At 57.2% G+C, this 19657-nt stretch overlaps 1 protein-coding gene across 4 annotated transcripts in view; it reads left to right on the top strand.

The window, feature by feature from the left end:
- KIRREL3 (kirre like nephrin family adhesion molecule 3) overlaps positions 1 to 19520 on the top strand; it is a 317705-nt gene extending 298185 nt beyond the window's left edge. For 3 of the 4 annotated variants that reach the window (XM_035346026.1, XM_035346024.1, XM_035346023.1), the window contains 7 exons: positions 3851 to 3951; positions 4068 to 4266; positions 5137 to 5172; positions 8192 to 8299; positions 11344 to 11453; positions 18119 to 18205; positions 18623 to 19520. In XM_035346026.1, the coding sequence (XP_035201917.1) occupies positions 3851 to 3951; positions 4068 to 4266; positions 5137 to 5172; positions 8192 to 8299; positions 11344 to 11453; positions 18119 to 18205; positions 18623 to 19066 (1085 nt within the window). In that variant the 3' untranslated portion in view covers positions 19067 to 19520. The remainder of the gene's footprint in view (positions 1 to 3850; positions 3952 to 4067; positions 4267 to 5136; positions 5173 to 8191; positions 8300 to 11343; positions 11454 to 18118; positions 18206 to 18622) is intronic. The other variant, XM_035346025.1, reaches the window with a different exon arrangement.
- Positions 19521 to 19657: the final 137 nt, after the last annotated feature.

Here is a 19657-nt window from a genome sequence, read left to right as displayed (position 1 = left end):
CCGGCTGCTGGGTTTTAATTACAATTAAAATAGCTTGCAGAAAACAAAGCAACAAATTAGCCCAAACAAAGAACCTGCTCCTTTCCTGGCACCTACCAGGCACTGCCTGCCGTGAGCGTGGAGCGAGGCGCCCGGCGGGCTGGGGGCCGCTCGTAGTGCACAGCTTGGGGCAGCCCCTCCGGAACGCCCCTACCTGCTGGCTGCAACCCCCAGGGGACAGCTGCATGCCTCAGGGCTGCTCCTGACCCTGCAGGCAAGGAGAAGAGCCCTGGAGCTGTGTCCCCAGGAGTGGTGCCCATCCCGGGGCCGAGTGCTGTGGTTGGAGCATCTGCAGCCCCCGTCAGCACAGCACAACGCATCTAATGGAGCATCTCAGGCCACGGCACATCTAATCCTGCTAATGAATTCTTCCAAAAGCCTTTTGCACTGCAATTTGAGAGGGGAAGTTGAACGCCTCCTATTTTCAAGTGATTTTAAATCCAGCGGGTGACACAATTGTCTCGAGACCATCGGGTGCCTCTCTCCACAGGCTGGGATTCGTCGCAGTCAGGGTAGGGATCTGGAAGTGTCTGGGCTGGTGGCACAACCTGGCGGGTCAGTCCATCCCAAAGCACAGGGATGCAGTTGGAGGGGGCTCCTTCCCACCCAGCTTGATCCCACTACCAGCGACCCACCCTGAGCCCACCAGCCTGGCCCGGCTGCACCCGCATCCACTCCCAGAACGGCCGCAGCAACACGGAGCTGCCTGCCCCCAGGACCAGGGCATGAGGCCACAAGCCTGAAAGGATGCAGATAGGATTCAGAGCCTCGCTAGTGGGCAGGAGGATTATGCAAACGGGCCAGGTTTGGCAGGGCTGGAGCAACAGAGGCAAGAAGGCAGCAAGGAGCTTGTGGCACTGCAATAAATCAGCAGCAGCCTGATTTCCAGCCCCGCGCACGCCAAAGCCTCTCCATCCTCCTGGCCATGAGGGCTTTGCAGGACCAAACCGCGCTTCCCATCAAACCATTTTCAGCACTGGGAGGGCTCGGCTCGCATGGCCTCGAGCAGGATGGAGAAGTCACGGCCATCCCGCGATGCTCCTGAGCCAGCAAGCCGCCTTCTCCTTTATGTGAGCCTCCGGGATGGCGCAAATAAATTGGCACCGGCACGCTAAAAATAACCGCAACCAATAGCTCCGTCATTTATATCCATAGCAACATTGTTTAAAGCCTTTCCTTGCCGGCAGGCTGTCTTGAGCTCAGCTCCATGCCAAGCCAGGGACTGGCAGCTTTCACAGGGAGCCAGAGCCCGGTGGAGAATCAAACACCAGCCTCGAAAGCAACGAGGCTGCAGCTCTGTGCTATTATTCCCAGGCATGTTCATCTCACAAATGGTCTTTAGTCATCTGCTATTATCATGATGATAAGCCTTTGACTCTGAACTCCTCAAGCAATAATAAAACCCAAAGCCGTTGGCATTTGTGCCATTTAAAATCCACTCTCCTTGGGGAAAATGATCCTTTTTATGATTATTAAGCCATTTTTCTCTAGTGTCACCCAGTCTTGGCGCACTCACAGAATTTGTAAGTAACATGCAATGACTGAAATAGACAGAAGACAGCTTTTTTATTAATATAGGCGTAAAGCCCTCATCACTGCTTTTGGTACCGTTGGCTGTGGGTTCATCAGCCGTTAGCGTAGGCGAGCAGCATCACCTAGCACAAGGTGAGGGAGCCAGGACGCTTACACCACACGCCCTGTGTCGCCCCTGGTATATGGCGGGGTCCTGCTGCGTGTCAGCAGAAGCAGCCAAAGCCCCAAGGGATTTGTTAAAACCTTGGCAAAGCAAGGGGTAAGGCAGACTCCAGAGACGCAGGCCAGCGCCCGTAAGATTTTCGGAGGTGGATAAAGGAGAACGTGTGCCAAAGAGAATATTTTGAGAAGACCATTTGGGCAGAAAGCAGCAACAAAACATCTTACAGATAAAAAGGGGCACAAAAGTGTCCAAAAACGTGCAGATATATGCGCATTATATCCAAATAGTGGAAAACAAGTCCTGAGTGCCTGCTTCACACCCACCTGCTGTTACCAGTTGCTCTCCGCAGCCATTTCCCGAGCCACTGGCACGTGCGCTGCTCGTGCACGGCACTTCCAGATTTGCAGAGCATGCAGTGAGTGTCCAGATTGTGTTTTGCACCAGCTCCATCCCCAGGCAGCAGTCACGGCCCTGCAGCGTGCTGAAGATGCGTGAAGGCAGTCTCTGAGCCGGTGTGGCTACCATGGGACTTGTGGGGACAGTAACTGTGCTGCTGGGCAGAGGAAATGTGGTGTTTCTGGTCTCTGGTTAGGTAGGTGCCCTTCACAGAGCTGGTTTTACATGCATTTTACCTGGAAGCATCCCAGAAAAAAAAGAATATAGCTGCATTGCCATGGGAATCATCTGGGGGGTGAGACTTCAGCACAGAAAGGGGTCTCTGGGGTGATCCCAATGAGCAACTGGGTGCATTCGTTGAATTCAGCACTTCAGTACGTTTTTGCGCATTCTGCAAATTCATAACTTGGTGACTTGGATGATGATCAGTCAGGAATGCCCAGGGCAAATCTGTTTTTCACCACTTTACCCCATGTGCTGAGACTTCCTTAGAGGAACACATCAGCCACAGGGTCAAATATATATGTATATATATATAAATGCATTGCAAATCCACAAAGGATCGATCGATGGATGGGAGAGAGCACTGTGAGCTGTCTCACTCTGAACAGAGACCTGTGCTCAGGACGAAGTTCCTGCACCGCACTGGCCTTCCCGTGCGGGCTCTTGTCACCACAGCTCTTCCACTAGGGATTGCTCAGACAGAGCCCGAGAGCATTTGCAGCGTGTTTGCACATGGCAAGCATCACTGCAGACACCTGCGTCTGGGCTTGATGAGATGCTGGTGTTTGCTGATAACCCCAGGGACTGGCTGACAAGTGAGGCCACAGCCCAGAACCAGCACCCAACCAGCCAAGCCGGGGCATGGGGAGAGCTGGCAGCCCCTGCCGCCCGGCTTTCCCTGCCTGCATCCCACCTTGATGCCAGCAGAAAGCCACTCATAGAAATGCAAATCTGCTGTAATTAAGGAGGCTAATAAAGAGCAATTAGGATTGCAGTTCTGCTGCTGCTCCCTTGGGGTAATACCCTCCAAGCCCGCTCTCGTCTCCCAGCTCTTTTCTCCCAACCTTCTTCCACCAAGGAGGGACACAGACGATTCCCTTGGGGCCGAGCGTGGCCCGTCAGCACCCCCCTGTGCTCTCAGCATCCTTGCATCACCCCCAGGGAACCACCCATCTTTGGACCCCAGAGTAAAAACACACACTTACCTGCAGTGCATTAAAAATGCAGGTTGGGGTTTTTGGGTAATTGTCGTGATTGTCATTTCCTACCCCCCTACCACTTCCTTAAGCCCCTGGGGAGCAATTAGTCTAATTGTTGTTTAAAGAACTCACAGGAGGGGAACACCATGTGAGCTGGGCTCTTGCTTGGCTCCTGGTGCAAGCTGCCAGGTTTGCCAAGGAGATTTCTGCTGAGTGCTCGAGTCCAACACCAGGGATGTGGAAGCAGAGATAGGGACACCCTACTGCTTTTAGGGTGCTTTGCAGGAAAAAAAAATAAATAAATAAAATAAAAATAAAAAGGCAGTGCTTTAAAGTAAAGCCCCCTCTGTGCCATGAGCTGTGCCCTGAGCGCATCACGGGAGGTGAGGGAGCTGCTCCTCCGTCCCTCTCCGTGCCCGGTGCCCTTTGGCAGCTCTGCCACCTCCGGCTGTCACCAGCGCACTGCATCGCCAGCTGCCCGTGTGTGAAGCCAGCGTTCCTCTCCTGTCTCTTGCAGGGCCTCCCATCATCTCCAGCACGCAGACACAGCACGCCCTGCATGGCCAGAAAGGGCAGATCAAGTGCTTCATCCGCAGCACCCCTCCGCCAGACCGGATTGTGAGTAGCACCCTCTGGGCAGCGACCCGTGGGGCTTGTCCGTGCCATAGGCTGCCCGCGGGTGGGCGAAGCACCGGCCGCGCCTGCCCCACGCTGACCCCGCTCTTGCTTGGCAGGCTTGGTCCTGGAAGGAGAACGTCCTGGAGTCTGGGACCTCTGGGCGCTACACGGTGGAGACAGTCAGCACAGACGAGGGCGTCATCTCCACGCTGACCATCAGCAACATCGTCCGGGCCGACTTCCAAACCATTTACAACTGCACTGCCTGGAACAGCTTCGGCTCCGACACGGAGATCATCCGGCTCAAAGAGCAAGGTGGGCATCGCTGGCGGGGGGCTGCTGGGGGTTAGCACCCGGCCGGGCTGCGAGAGCGGGGAGATGCCGCGAGAGGCAGGATGTGCTCCAAAAAGCCCCTGGGATGTCAAAGAGGAAGCTAGGGAGGATGGAGAAAGCACTCCAGCCGTGTCAAATTGCATCCTTAGGGTACTGGCTCCTGACAGAGGGGCAGGAGGTGGGAAAAGCCCTGCAAAGCCGCTGCCACCCAGCGTAGCCCCACTTGCTGAAGCGGGACAGCATGGTCCAATCCTGCACCCCTTGCTCCCTGCCCCACAGCCCAAGGCGATGCCCCTGCCTCAGCCTGCAGGATCATTTATATTCATAGAGAGATGGGAACAGCTGCTCCTGCTGAACCCCAGTGCCCTCGGGGGATTTCTGGGGTGGCCAGGGGATTTCCAGGCTCGGGGCTCTCCATGGCGAGGAACGCTTAGCTCCTGGAGGGACTCCAGTCCTCTTCTGTTTTATTAAATGCCAGGGCAGGCAGGTGGATTGTTCTCATTAAGCTGTGATTTATAGGCAAGGCTGCCGTCCAGATTAAATCAGAGCTAAATGAACCCCTTAAAATTAGCCTTGGGCTTCTTCCAATGCAAACAGAGCCAGTGGTTTTTCCAGGTCGGCTGCCAGCCGGCAGGAGCTCTCGGCCGCCAGCTGGGGTCCCAGGCAGCGCCTGAGCCCCCAGACCTGGGTGTTCCTGCGAGGGGACGTCCCTGCCCCAGGCAGGGGACACTGTGGGGTGGCAGAGGACATCCCCTTCAGGGGGACCTGCGCTGGGAGCAGGAAGCGCTCCCGAGGCTGGCATGGGCGCTTGGGCTGTGCACGGCTGTGGACACTTGCTTTATTTTCAAACAGGTACGGAAATGAAATCAGGAGCTGGTATTCAAGCAGGTACGGAAATCCTGAGCTGACGGTGAATGTGAATTGTCCCCAGCCGTTACCACGCCTGAGGACCTGGCGTCCTCCCCCAGCAGGGCAGGCAGGGCGTAGGGAAGGTGCAGGGCAGTGCGCGCAGGGGCTGGCGAGCAGGGCGCTCCGGTCTCCGCTCGGCTCCATGCACCCTGGCGAGCCACCGTGCCTCTCTGTGCCCCAGTGCCCAGCCACTGACAAGGGGATAATGTTACGCAGCCATGTTTTGCACCTAAAGGGATTGCATACATGCTCTTATGGGGCAAGCCAGAGGGGGAAGTGCAAGTTTCCAGGCTTGTCTGCAGACGTCAGCTTTGCTCAGCTTGCCAGCAGGGTCACACTGCTGTTGTCTCTTGGCTCTGGTTTGCCATCCCAGCCACTGAGCCCTGTCTCTGGCCCTTTGCAGTCACATTTTTTGCAACCCAGCAGAGCCTCAGGCACCTTCCCTGCCCCATCCCCTGCATGGTTCTCCATCATCCTCGAGTGGCATCATTCACCATCACTGCTCATGCTCACTCAGCTCTGAATTGCAGATCCTGTGCCCTAAAGCCAAGAGCCCGTAAGCTCTCTGCTCACCTCCTGCCTCCTCACCCTTTTGCCCCACATCTCCCTGGAAGAAAAAATCTGCCAAAATCCAGCAGCAAGTTACCACCTCTGTCAGGAGCACCACCTGGCAGGTGGCATCGGGCTACCAGGAGAAGAAAGGCCCAAAGGCTTCTTGCTGTGAGCCTGCTGGTGTTTTGTAGGACGATGGTTTGGGGATGAGTGCCTTGGGGCTCTGCTGCTCGAGCCTGGGCTCGCAGAGCACTCGGGAGCCCCGGGGACACTTGCACTGCAGTGGTGGTGAGCGGTCAGCAGGCTGGGCGGGCTGACCAGGGAACAGAACAAGCGCTGCCGGAGTCATGTCACTGTTGGCCCAGCCGTGGTGACAAGTGACAAATCCAGAAACAGGCAGGCCCAGCAGAAAGTTCATGAGTGAGATAAAAACTGAAAAGCCTCAGCATAAACCCCAAATTTCATCACTTTAAACAAGCTCTGCAGGGAAGATGAAAGGCTCTTTCTAGATCAAGTGCGAGCAGAAGAGCCTCCCTTCAAGCAGCGGGGTTTTTTGTCACTCTGCAGTTCTCAAGATCTCAAGTTCTCAAGGGCTCAGACCCATCAGGGTGCTGAGATCAGGTCCTGGGTGAAATTTGTGGTCAAAAAGTGAAACAGCGCCTTACCTGCAGCCCAGAAAGTCCCAGCGGTCTCAGCAGAAGGGTGGCTGGTGTCCTGTCCATGCCTCCAGGTGGGCAGACGAGCTCATTTCTCCCATTTCTCCACACCAGCTCCACGATGAGGACGGTATGAAATGCTTTCCTTATCACCCAGCTCTGTCACCCATCAGGCCACCGGGCTTTGCTTTGCCACACCACCTCCCCCCATTCCCGAAATTCACCCCATCCTTCCACAAGGCAGAGGGGCCAAGCAGAAAGCCTGTGCTGGAGGCAGGCAGGAGGGTGGTGAGGACACGCTCAGCCGTGGATGCTCCATCACGGGCTGGAGCAGCTCGCTGCCGTCGGAGGGAGCAGCTGAGAGCAGGACACGCTGTGCTTCCTGACCCCTCTCCTGCCTCCAAAGCTCCCCAGAGCAGAGAGGATGCTCTGGTCTCACACTGATGGAGGGCAGCGGATGGATGAAAGCCTTTGCTTTGCCAGGCACCATGTGTGCCATCATAGGTGTGACTCAGGGCACAAATTTAACCCCCCACTAAGTGGATTAGGGCTCCTGCGGGCTCACCTGGCTCAATGGAAAGGGTTCCTCCTTTGGGGGCAGTAGCGGGTTCACAAGAGGCCAAGGCGTGCTTAGAAATAACAGGAAAGGGGGCCTGTGGGCATCTGCTGCTTTCGGGGAGGTCTCTGAGTGAGGCAGGTGGTGAAGGCAATCTGCAGTGCCTGGGGCTGGTGCTGGCAGCCACCCCGAGAGCAGGCAGAGCACCTGGGGGCACCGATCAGGGAGGGAGCACGGCTCGTGGGCTGAGCACCTGACCCTCTGGCCATCAGTGTGATTTCATACCTTCCTTCCCTGCACACCTCACGAGCCCGGATCTGCGCAAATAAATCCACTTTGCAGGCTGGGCTGCAGCTGAAATCCCTGCTGGGAGCCCAGCCGTGAAGTTGCCGCAGGCGGGAGGCGGCGAGCAGTAACCCCTGCCCCCAGGCAGTGGGATGGGGGGCTCTGCCTGCCTGCTGTGGGCTGCCTTCCCTCCTTCCTTCCCTCCCAAACTTGCTAAGCCGAGGGAGAAGGCAAGAGGCTGGGATGTGAAGCAGGCAGAGGCCATGACGGATGGCGCTTGCGTCAATCCATCCCCAGATACTTTACGGCCAGCACCTTCCAGCACTGCCCCGCAGAGCTGAGCTGTCACCTCTGGCAGGCGGGCACGGTGCCTGGTCTCCATCCCTCTGTATTTCACCAGCCCTGCTCTGTAACCTCTCTCCCAGCCGGCTCTGATGCCATTTCTCTTTCTTAATAATATTAACAAGCTGTCTTCTTTTGCGCTTTCCATCCACAGCCCTTTAGAGATAGCTGTTCATTCATTGAGCCACGTGGCGCTACTGAAAGCAATTAGCTCTTCTGGCTCCCTCCTCCTCCCTCCACCCAGGGGAAACTGAGGCACAGAGAGGTCAGAGCCTGCCCAAACTGCAGCACACGGCAGTGGCAGAGCTACAGGCTTTGCTCCCTGGGCACAGGGAGCGCGGCGGCACCGGGTCTCGCCTCCCCATCCCATTGCCAGCAGCAACAAGCCGGGGCCGGGGGGAGCGAGCCAGGCTCGGTCCCTTTCCCCAGATGGTGCCACGCAGGGACGAGGGATGCAGTGCTGTGGGGGGAGCGGGGAAGGACCCAAAACCCTCCCCAGGTTCACCACTGAGCCACTTGCCAATATCCGGGGGGGGGCTCACCAGAGGGAGAGAGCCACCCCGCTGCCTTCGGCACGGCTTCAGCCGCCCTCTCCTTCCTCTTGCAGAGTCGGTGCCGATGGCAGTGATCATCGGAGTGGCCGTGGGGGCCGGCGTGGCGTTCCTGGTGCTGATGGCCACCATCGTCGCCTTCTGCTGCGCCCGCTCTCAGCGAAGTAAGTGCGGGGCGAACGCAAATCCCACCCATCGGAGGCAAAGGGCTGGTGCCAGACCTGCTCCGAGCAGCCTGGAGCCATCAGCTGTCCAGGAGGGAGAAGTTCCCTGTGCCCCGGTGTGCCAGGCCACTGCTGGAAAACCTCCTCGGGCTGCACCACGATGTCCTGCTTCTATTTCCAGTGCATTTGCTGACATAAAGCATGCATTTCTGGGTGGGGAGTTACGGGCAGCGGAGGGCTGTTACGTGGGACATGCGGTATTTGACGCCCAGCTGTGGTGGGTGTCCAAGTTAAAGGGACATTGGAGACAAAGGTAGAGGGAAGGAGGGGTAAGCAGAGCAGTATCGTGTTGCCTCATTAAAAAGAAACCAGGAAATTAAAGGACAATTGTAGGCTAAATGAAAAGGCCTGGAACCATGAGGGAGAGCAGCACGAGCATCCGGAGCATCTTGGGCAGCGGGAGAGAGCGTGCAGTGCTGGAAGATGCTCCCAGCTTGGGGAACGCATGCAGGAAACACAGTGGGTTTTCTTCCCTTGCTTTCCCCTTCTCTTTCTCCCCATCATTTGCAAAGCAGTCCAAGAGCCCTGGCTCCTCCTGGGTTTGCGTACAAATGCACGGCCTCCCGCAGCAGAGATTTGTTTAATTTTAAGAGCAGGAATGATGCCTCTCCCTGCTCAATTCCCCACGTTTTGAACTCTTGCAGACTGCATTAGCAACTTGTGCAAGTATTAACAAATTAAAACCGGCCCGTCGTTAATCTTGCTTTTTTGGGAAGGGTTGCTGACGGGCAGGAGTGATGTTAGGACCTTGCCAATTCAATTTTGCTGGGCTCATTCAGCAATGATGGGCAATTCGAGTGCCTGGAAGAGGAGGCCAAGCCGTGGCACCACGTCAGCGCTCAGCTGCAATCGGCCGTGCTCTCCCCGCGGTGCGGACACGCTCACCCTTCGCTGCTCAGAGCATGTGGTTCATTATTTCCCCCTTTTTGGCTGTAACCAGATGGTGCGGGGCTCTTTGCAGGACACACGGTGTAATGTGAATGCCATGACAACAGATCAAAGACGTGGTGCCCGTGCCAGCTTTCAGAGCCATCGCCGGTGGTTTCAGGCAGCGGACACTCACAGGCTGGATGCACGCAGAGGGCTTTGGGGGACAAAGCAGTGCTCGTCCTTCCACGAGCTTGTTTGAAGGCAGCCCTGGGAGATTCCCAGGCAGAATCAGGAATAAAAGGCATTTTCCTCCCTGGCGATGGGAGCATGAACATGGGGAAGAGGGAACCAGGGATGTGGTGGCGTGGCAGCGCTCCAAGCCCCTTTCCCCCACCGTGGTTCCCGTGCAGCTCCCCTGGGGAGGTCTTCAGCAGGGGGTGCTGGGCTGCCCAGCTCCCACCTCCCCAGGGGCAGCAGCCGGCCCTGGAGGGACTCATCCTGCACCCCCCTCACCGGGCAGGGCAGGACTTGCTGGGATGTGCAATTTTTGCAGATGCTGCCGGAGTGTTTGCACTGGGGGGATTGCGCACGCGATGCTGCGGCCAGTACCCGTGGGGAGGTCTGGCCATGTGCCAAGGAGGGGAGGCGAGGACTTAGCGGCGTGACACCTGCAGAGGTATCACAGGGACCAGCTGAGGACTGATGGACCCAGCAGAGCGCTTTGATGCAGGGCAAGGGACTCATTTCCTACCTGGATGACTGCAGATTTGTCTCCCAGGACAAATACGGGAGCGCGGTGGCATCATTTAAAGCAGCAGCCTGCAAACAAAGCCCGCAGCCTGTGGCTCCCCGCGGAGGGGACAAGGTGACCCAGCAGTGACTCGGGGAAGGCACCTGCACCGCCCGTGGCATGGGGGAGGCGACCCCAGCTTTGGGGAGAGCAGAGCGGCAGCAAGCACAGACAGACCAAGCCTGGAGGCCGTTTGTTTTCTGGAAAAGAAAGGAAGACTTTATGGCACATCTGTTGTTGTATCTTCGGTGGCATAACAGCCCAGAGTTATTTAAGGGGGAACACTCTTGGGGGAGGATGCACAAGACAGTAATTAGCTTTTCCTTGTGGTTAAATATGGAGGCTCCCATACCAGGAATGTCATCCCAGCCAAAATAAAGAAAGAAATAACGAGCCACAAAGAAGAGCAATAAAGACCTGCCAGCCAAGCCCTGCAGCTTGGAGATGCCCGCGGGTGGCAGCAGGGCTGCAGGCATCGAGGCTGAGGGATGCCAAGGGGACAAGACAGAGCCCAAGAATGGAGCCCCAAGGCAGGGGCCAGCCACATGTTCCATGGTGGGTCCAAAAGCCCCAGGGCCCTGTGGGGCCAGGAGGGGTGGTGCCGCAGGAGCGCAGCATGGCACCCAGAGCCCAAATGCCCACATCAAAGCCACGGGCTGTTGGCATCTTGCTGCTCGGATTTGCACCCATCACTGCTTTTCATCTCAGATCCGCACGGCTGTTTCTTTTCCCGCTGCTCGCCGCCTTTGGTTTAATTTTTATAAAATGACTTCTTCAAAGCGTGCCTGACACCTTCAGGGAAGGCAGAGTCTCTCCACACACTTTCTATCTTCCCCTTGCCCTGCATGAAAACAGGCTGCTTGGTGCAGCAGCCGGGGGTGATTCTGTCATCTCTCCCAGAGCCCTGGCTTCGTCTTTGTTAATTGCTTGGCCTTTCCCTTTGGTGGCTGCTCCCCAGGGCTTTTCTCAGGGGCTTCCCAGTGCCCAGGAAGAGCTGTTGGCCCCCCCGGGAGTGGTCTGTGTGCTCCTCAAGCTGCAGACCATCAGTCTGGACAAACATCCCCTGACTGCTTGAGCAGCCCAGGCTCCCGATGCAGTCCAGCAGAGACTGACCAAGCTCCCACGGGAGTTAAATTAGAAATCTGAGCTCCCTGGTGGGGAAGGTTTCACATGCCTGCACCCTGTGGTAGTCCAGCATCGCGCTCCCTGGTCTTGGATACTCTTGCTGAGCTGGGGTTAGGGTGCACTCAGACCGGTCCCCGAGGGTGCCCAGCACGGCCGCGTTCATTAACCCCTGTCCCTCTCCGTCTCCCTCTTTGCCCAGATCTGAAAGGTGTGGTCTCTGCCAAGAATGATATCCGCGTGGAGATTGTGCACAAGGAGCCAGCCTCAGGCAGGGAGACGGAGGAGCACCCCACGATCAAGCAGCTGATGGTAAGGGTTTCCTTCCCCTCCCCACAAGCAATTAACGGGTTTGACGGTAACGAGCAAAAGCACACACAGTGCGGTGCCATAATCCCCTCCCTGGGCAAAGATGCTCATCCAAAACCTTCCTCTTGAGGTACCGTGCAGTAAAAGCTCCTCAAGTGAAACTTTGCTAATGAGGAGCAAGGACGGGCTGAGGCTGATTGCAGCAGCCCAGCTGCCCATGGGGCTAATTGCAAAGCAAGTTTGCCACCTCGCGCGGGGGGAAGTGCTGCAAACTGCACGCAGGCACACAGTGGGTGAACACAGGATAATAATAAAGTAATTAGCCAGCACGAATGGCACTCTCCTGGATACGCTTGAGATATTAATAAGTGCAAAAGCAGCACGTGCAGACGGTGGTTTGCAGACTGCTAACCCAGCGGTGTGTGGCCAGCCCAGCGTGGCGTGGATTTGCCACTGGGGAAGTAGCAGGGGAGGGTGCTGATGAGCAGGAAATCCATCCCCACGGAGAGTTCAGCTTCGGCCCAGGACTGGCATATCCCCACAGGCACGGGCTGCTCCTCTCACTGCCAGCACCTCTGTTCTCCACATCCGAGGCCCGGCCTGCTGCTGCTGGTGCGTGCTGGGGTCGTGTTGTAGGTGACAAATACAAACCAAACAAATGGTGAGGAGAGATGAGCCAAAAAAAGGCCAGGAAGCTGTAAAAGGTCAGAGAAAAGAGCAGATGTGAGAGGGAGAAGGGAGCAGGGGCTGCTTTCTAGGCTGCTGGGTTGTTTTTGCCCTCTGGATTTTGGGTCAGCAGTTGTAAGCATCGCTACGCCCTGCTGGGCAGTGCACGTGTACAGCAAGTGAGGATGCAGGAGATGGAGCCCGCCAGCCAAGCACGGAGGTTTCTGTGCTGGGAGCTTCATCCTCCAAGGGGCTTTGCCCAGGAGGGACCAGCAGAGGCAGAGGTGACCTCTGCAAGTGGCATCTCTGCTTTCCAGGCAGGGAAGAAGAAAAGGAGTCTGCAAACTTGTGGGGGGTTCTTTTTAGATCAGCCAAGCAGCTTTGCTTAGCAGAAGGGCAGAGCAGGCTGGGCTTTGGTTTCGGACCGTGCTGCAGAGATGATGGGGAATAAGGAGATTCCTCTGCGTGGGACCCTGTGCCACCATCTGTACAGCACTGCCAGGGAGCTTCCTAAGGAAGGGCTGAGATTTGCCTAAATGCTGCTCAAATGCTCAAATGCTGCTCGAATTTGCCCAATTGCTGCTCCATCAACACGATGGAAGCTTCAGCAGAGAAGACAGATGAGTGACACTTGCCAGTGACGAGCGGTAAATGGGGATGAGGATGGTGATGGTGATGGAAGGCCAGGGACGGGATCTGAGCCTGCAGGACACGGCGGGGGCGAGCAGGGTGCAGTGCTTGCTTGGCTCATTTGCCAGAGCCAGACGGCGATTCCGCATCCACGTGTGCCCTTGATGAGGTTGGTACCAGAGCAGCGCGGCACGGCGCTGAGCACGTTTCAATAAGGATGCTGGCAGGATGGAAATGGTGCAGAAAAAAATGACAACATTGATTTGATAGCAGGAAAAAATGCCTTACAGGGAGAGGTTTAGAGAGCTCATGTGTTTTAGCTCATCAGAAAGATTTCTGAGAGGTGATTTGGTTGCAGCATGCTGTATTCGAGTTATTTGAGCACAACCAAGGCAGGCAAAATTGAGCACGGTGAGGTACAAAATGACAGAGCGTAGCAGCGAGCGTGCCTGGCTGCCGGACTGGGGGGAGGAGGAGATTTCCCCACTCTCATGGCCAAAACCACGGGCTTTTCCTGGAGACGCATGAGCTGAAAATAACCCTGTCAGAGCAACATCATCCAACAGGCTGGAAGAGATGGCCTAAAGTCTCTGAGCCTGATACTGGGTCTCCACACGGGTTTGGCACTGGCTGGGACATCCCCGGAGGTGAGAAGACATCAAAACCCTTCCACTGCATGGACCGGAGCCTCCCTGTCCTTGTCTGACCTCGGCAAGAGCACCCCCAGCAAACACTCCACAGATTCCCTTCCCTGCTCGGGTGCTCATCCCGCTCCCCCTGCTCGCTGCTGGGAGCAGCCTCCTCGGGCAGTGAGCTGCCTCGGCCCAGGTGCTGCACAGCTTCCTGACCAGGCTCTGCTTTTCTCACCGGCGGATGAATTTGCAGAACTCGTCCGCTAACGAGCAGTGGGTGATGAGACCCCTCTGGCAGGGGTGGTGGCAATACACTGCGGCTCCCAGCTTGCTCACCCCATCCCCTCCTGCTCTCCCTCCTCCCTGCATCAGCACCGTGGCCCCTGCTGCTCCTTCGTTTGCATCTCCTGAGCTCACCGGGATATTTCCTGCCCATGGCGGAACCTGAAATTATCTCCTTGCCCTCAACAATGTTCCTAACACCTTGCAATTTAATATCAACTGCGAACTGAATTAGCACACCGGGCGCTGGCGCGGCGCGATCATTAATGCAGATGTCAACGAAAGGCAGCTCCACATCAGCCCCTTCCCTCTGTCCCAGACCCTGCGGGAGTGGAGGTGCAGCTGCGGCATGGACGGTGCTTTGCTCTGCTCAAGTGTTTTGGGCTGCAAAGCGACTCTTCTTTTTTTTTCTCCCCCTAGTTTTTCCTGAAAATCATTATTGCATTTGTTATTCTGCAGCCATCTGTGACCTCCACGGTGCTCTGTGCTTTTCACAAATAATTATTCATTCATCTGTAAATTCATTAACACCTTAGGAGACACGTCATGCTGTCTGATTTGCATATGTTCACGTTGTCTCAGCACAGTTCCCCCCCCTCTAGACAGAGGAAGGCTGCCAGCCCAAAGAGGCCAGCAAGCAAACAGCCACCAGCAGGCAAGAGCTCCCGTTAAAGCGTGTGATCCCAGAAAAAAAGCAAGCCTTCTGCAACGGCAGCTTTGTCCCGTTCAGCCCCGACATGCCAGAGATGAGCCCAAAGGGACCAACACACAAGAGCATCCCAAATCAAACAGGGTCCGGTGCAGCCAGGTGGGCCCAGGCATCGCTTTGGGGGCAGAATCAACAAAACCAGGCTGATGGCCTTCTTGCTCCACTTACTTTGTGTCCCCATCCTCCTGCTCCATGGGACAAATCCCATGGTCATCTTTGGTCACACCTGCAGCCACCGCCGCACACATCCTTGGCTCAGGAGGTCAGCTCTGGTCCAAGGTAAAGAGAAAAAAAGCAGCAATTTGGGGCAAGATTCATTTCCACCCGCAGCCCAGCTGCCAGGGCATCGTGCCTCTGCCTTTCTTCCCAAGAAATGCTTCAAGCACCCCATGGCTGGTGCCGCGGAGCACTGGGAAGCACCAGCAGCCCTGGGCTGGCAGGGACGGGCTGATCAGCTCAGAAATCCCAGCGGGTTTGCTCATTCCTCTGCTTGTTTCCCCACCGGCAGCAGCCAAAGCTGCCATCTCAGGAATCTGTTAAGCAGCGTCCCTCGCCTCTGTTAGGGTTTGACCTGTGCAAGTTTCAAAGTATGTCTGAGTGTCATCCAATTACCCGACAAGCAGGAAACATTATAATTAAACCCAGAGCAAGGCGGGGGGCACCCCCCCCAGGCAGGGCTCGCGCCAGCCCGGACGGGTTCATCGCCTGCCTCTGTGCTGCGACCCAGCCGGGGACTCCGCAGGGAGACCCGCTTTAAAAACATATTGTCTCCCGTAATGAAAGCAAAGAATTTAATATCCGGTCTGTTGAATTCACCATCCCAGATGAAAGCGGCTTCATTTTGCGGAGCTAAATGAGGGAGAGCTTCAGCATGCGGAGGATTAGGCAGCGCTGTGCTGGAGCACACCCAGCCTGGCGAGCGAGGCGGGCTTGCCAGCAAAGGGAGCAGCCTGGGATTTTAATATTTAAGAATCATTTCTCTGCCTTGCACGACCTTGAGGAGTCAACTTGGTGGATATAGGAACCAGTGTAGCAGACCTGGGATGTTGCTTTGCAGTGGGGAGTCTTTTGCAGCAAGGGAAACTGAGGCACGAAATGATTACAGACACCACGCATCGCACCCCGTAGCCACGTGGGTGCGGAGGGACCAGTGGGGCTTGGGCATGGGGAGGGGGAGAGGGTAAGCGCAGCTCCCTGGTCTCGGGATGCCGAAGGCTGCTGGCACCCCGGTGCTGCCAGGCGGCGTTAGGAACTGGCATGCTGTCCCCGGGATCTGGCCATGCCCTTGAGTTGAGCAGCACTGGCAGGAAGGGGCTGGCAGGCACTCAGCTCCAACGAGGCGGCGCACAGCGTTGTCACCAGCCATCGGCACGGCCACAGAGCGGCCCAAGGACGGCAGCATATTGGTGGCTTAGTCCGGAGGGCAGCCAGGCCGCAGACAAAGCCTGCAGGTGGCACAGGGTGGCTGGGCCCTCGATGGCACTTGGGAAGGGCTCAAGCCCAGCTCTGCGCTGCCCTGGGCATGGATGGGACCCACTGGAAATGGGAACCTGGCTGGTGCCCCCACGTCCTGCTCTGCTTTGGACATTTTTCTCACCTCTCCTCCTCCCCTGCTGTCTGTGCGTTCATAATCCTTACGAATAGCGGTGCTGGAGTTAACTTTTGTCCCCACTCTGCGTATTGACATGTGCAGCCACCTGTTTGAATGAGGAGCCTCCTCATTAACAAGCTATTTATATACAGCAGCTCGGGCGGCATTCGATAGTCACGCAGCACTCCGAGCGCTGCCCACTCCTCAGCAGACACCCTTTTGTGCTCAGAGGGATGGAGAAGATATGGAAGCGGGGGTGAAAAATAAAATTAAAAGATGCAGCAAAAGCCACTTGCTTTGGGCGAGCTGGGAAGGAGCTGCCTGCTCCTGCCCAGGTCTGGGTTAAAGGGTCGTGCTTGAGCTTTGCCAGCCGAGGATGGAGAAAGGCAAGGGCTCGTGCCTGTCTCTGGCTGATTTCCCGGCTGACCCAGAGTAGCACGGGCCTGGCCGGTGCCTGTCAGATGCCGGGATGGGGATGAGCGTGGTCAGGGACTCCTGAGCTCTTGTTTACCCAGGGATCAAAAGGAGAGGAAGGAACGCAAACGAGCGCCCCGCTGCTCGCTAATTGACAGCATGAGATTGCATTGAGCTAAGCCGTGGCGCGGGCTTTAATAAAGGTCACGTTAATGAATGGCTTAATTTGGGAATCAGAAATGAACGGCTGTGCGTGCTGCGTGGGGACCCAGTGCCCTCTGATGGTGCAGGGGCTCACTGCAGCCCCGCACCCCCGGGGGAGCCCCCAGCACCCCCAGCCCTGGGCACAGGCAGGTCCCCAAGGGGCTCCAGGAGTGCCCCAAATCACCATGGCAAGAGGCACCGTGAAATGCCTTAAAATACCCTGGCAAACCCATGCCACCACTCGACTCCAGCATTGCAAGGCACCAGTGGGACCTTGCGTTGGCGGGCGTGCTGCTCTGCCCCGCTCCAGCCCCCAGTCACCACCAAACCCCATCAAAATGCGGGAGGAGAAGGGGTTTCTCCAGAAATCCTTTGGGCACGGTCTGTACAGCCACGTGCAGCCTCCTGCAGCTGTCCTACAGGGATTTAGGGGCCACTCCTGCTGCAGGTTTGGCTGCCCTGTTTCGTGCTTGGTGCCACGTGTGTTTGCCCTACTAAATCAATGGCTCTTACAAGCTTGCTTTTTTTTTTTTTTTCCGGAAAAACTCAGGTACTTTAATTTATTGCACTTAATAGCCATATCAAAGGCTTTCAGAAGATGAACAGAAAGCGCTGTAGGGTGAATTTCCACAACCACTTACCATTTTAAAAAGGGAAAAGAGAGGGAAAAAAAAGAGCAGGCACACACAGAGGAGTCGGGCAGGCCTGCTGTGCGGCCCTGGGTCTGCGAGCGGGCCGGGGCTCGGCGCCTCTACGAGCCGGAGCTGCGCGATGCGTGCGGGCAGAGATAAAAGGCAGCTGAGAAATTGGCTGATAATTATTCAGCGTCTGCACAGACCCACCTTTCTGAAGTACGGATAATTAAAGTCGTATTCTAATTAATGCACACCTTGCCCCCAATTGTGGTCAGCCTTCAAAAGAAGTAATGAGGCGGGGAGGAGCGGGCTGCCCTGCTGAGGCCGGTGCGCCCAGGCGGCAGCATCCATCCCCAGGGCAGCAGCGAGCAGAAATCAACCCCAAGGTGTCAGTTCCTGACGGTCCCTGCCGGCACCAGTCCCAGCAAGGCTGGTTAAAGCCTCCAGGACTCAAATCTTTTGAGAGGAGCCAAAGTCAATGATTAAAAAAAAAAAAAAAAAAATCAAGGCTTTCACATTAATTATGGCATTAAGGACATGCCAAAACCCATCTGGGATTTTATTTTTTTTCTGAGAAGTTGTCTAGCAGCCAAACCCAGGTTAGGAGGAAAGGATGAGAAGGGATGAGAAAATAAATAAATAAATAAATAAGACATTCTGGGGCTTTTGGATAGGGGTGTCACAGTCAGCAATTCGCAGCCACAACGGTTGTGAATAATTCACCTTCTGCATCAGCTCAGCCTTTTTGGTGCTGGCCAGAGGGGAAGAAAGCAACTTGTGAGCAGAGCATCAGCTGTGCAGAGGTGCTGACGCTGCCCTGCTGGGGTGGCCCTGGGCAAGTCCTTCCTGAGGCCACCCTGGGAGCAGCACTGGGGGTGCTCACGCCCGGCTGCCTCCTTTCCTAGATGGACCGGGGGGAGTTCCAGCAGGACTCGGTGCTGAAGCAACTCGAGGTGCTCAAGGAGGAGGAGAAGGAGTTTCAGAACCTGAAGGTGAGCCAGGCCCCAGCCTTGACAGTGGCCACCCTCTGTCCCCAGCCCTGCAGACAGAGGTGCCTCTGTGTCCCTCGGGTGCCGGCATGGCCCTGTGCCAGCCACGGGGCAGGACCAGCCCTTCCCCTTGCCGTGTGCCACCCCTTGGCTCCCGTGGTGACCTCCGTCCCCATGCCAGGAGGGATGCTGCGGCACCCCCGGTGCCATCTGCTGGTCCCAGCACCCTCTGGGGACATGAAAAAAAAAATCAAGGTGTGAGCCAGGATGGGGGGGGAAGGGAGGGAATTGGCCACACAGGGGGATGCTCTGATGCTGCAGCCAGGTTGGGTGGTGGAGGGCAGCCCCATGCCACCCCAATGAGCTGGAGGCAGTTTGGGGTGCCCCCGATCCCCACCACCACCACCCCCACCCCTGCAGGACCCCACCAACGGCTACTACAGCGTGAACACCTTCAAGGAGCACCACTCGACGCCCACCATCTCGCTGTCGGGCTGCCCGGCGGACCTGCGCCCTGCCGGCAAGCAGCGGGTGCCCACGGGCATGTCCTTCACCAACATCTACAGCACGCTGAGCGGGCAGAGCCGCCTCTACGACTACAGCCAGCGCTTCGTGCTGGGCATGGGCAGCAGCTCCATCGAGCTGTGCGAGCGCGAGTTCCAGCGCGGCTCCATGAGCGACAGCAGCTCCTTCCTCGACACACAGTGCGACAGCAGCATCAGCAGCAGCGGCAAGCAGGACGGCTACGTGCAGTTTGACAAGGCCAGCAAAGCCTCCGCATCCTCCTCCCACCATTCCCAGTCCTCGTCCCAAAATTCGGACCCCAGCCGGCCCCTGCAGAGGCGGATGCAGACGCACGTTTGAACCCCGGGGACGCCTGCGGGGCACGGGCCGGGGGCTCTCCACGCTAGGACGGTCACGCCGGTGGGGGGAGAGCCAGGACCCGGCCCCCAGAGCAGGGCCGTGCCAGCGGGGAACGGGACCGGTGCACGCTGAGCACGACCCCACCAAGGACGCGGCGCCGTCCCCAAAAGGTGGGGGGGGGGCTTGGGGCTGCTGCCGTCCCAGCAAACGCCCCCCCCCTGCACCCACCCAGCCGCTCGCCTCCGCTTCCCCGCTCCGCTCGCCCCCGGCTCCCTTCCTTCCTTCTTGGTGTTCGGTGTCCATAATTATAGAGTCCGTTTCGGGGGGGTCCCGTCGTGGTGGGATGGGGGGGGGGGGGGGAACACGCCAGCGGGGACGGGGACCCCCCGAGCACCCCCGGGAAGGGCCTCGCCACGCTGTATCGTGGGCAATACAAGAGGTGTTTCTCGTGGCACGCCTGGGCTGATGGCCGCGCCGGGAGGGGATGAGGACAAGGATGCTGCCGCTTCCCGTGCGCCTTCTTCCTGCTGTGACACCTCCTCCCCCGGGGAGCTTGGGGTGTGCGGTGACGTCCCCAGGGTGGGGAGGTTG

This window comes from Oxyura jamaicensis, chromosome 24, assembly GCF_011077185.1.
Source record: "Oxyura jamaicensis isolate SHBP4307 breed ruddy duck chromosome 24, BPBGC_Ojam_1.0, whole genome shotgun sequence".
Lineage (NCBI taxonomy): Eukaryota > Metazoa > Chordata > Aves > Anseriformes > Anatidae > Oxyura > Oxyura jamaicensis.
This window is presented reverse-complemented; position numbering and strand designations above follow the sequence as displayed.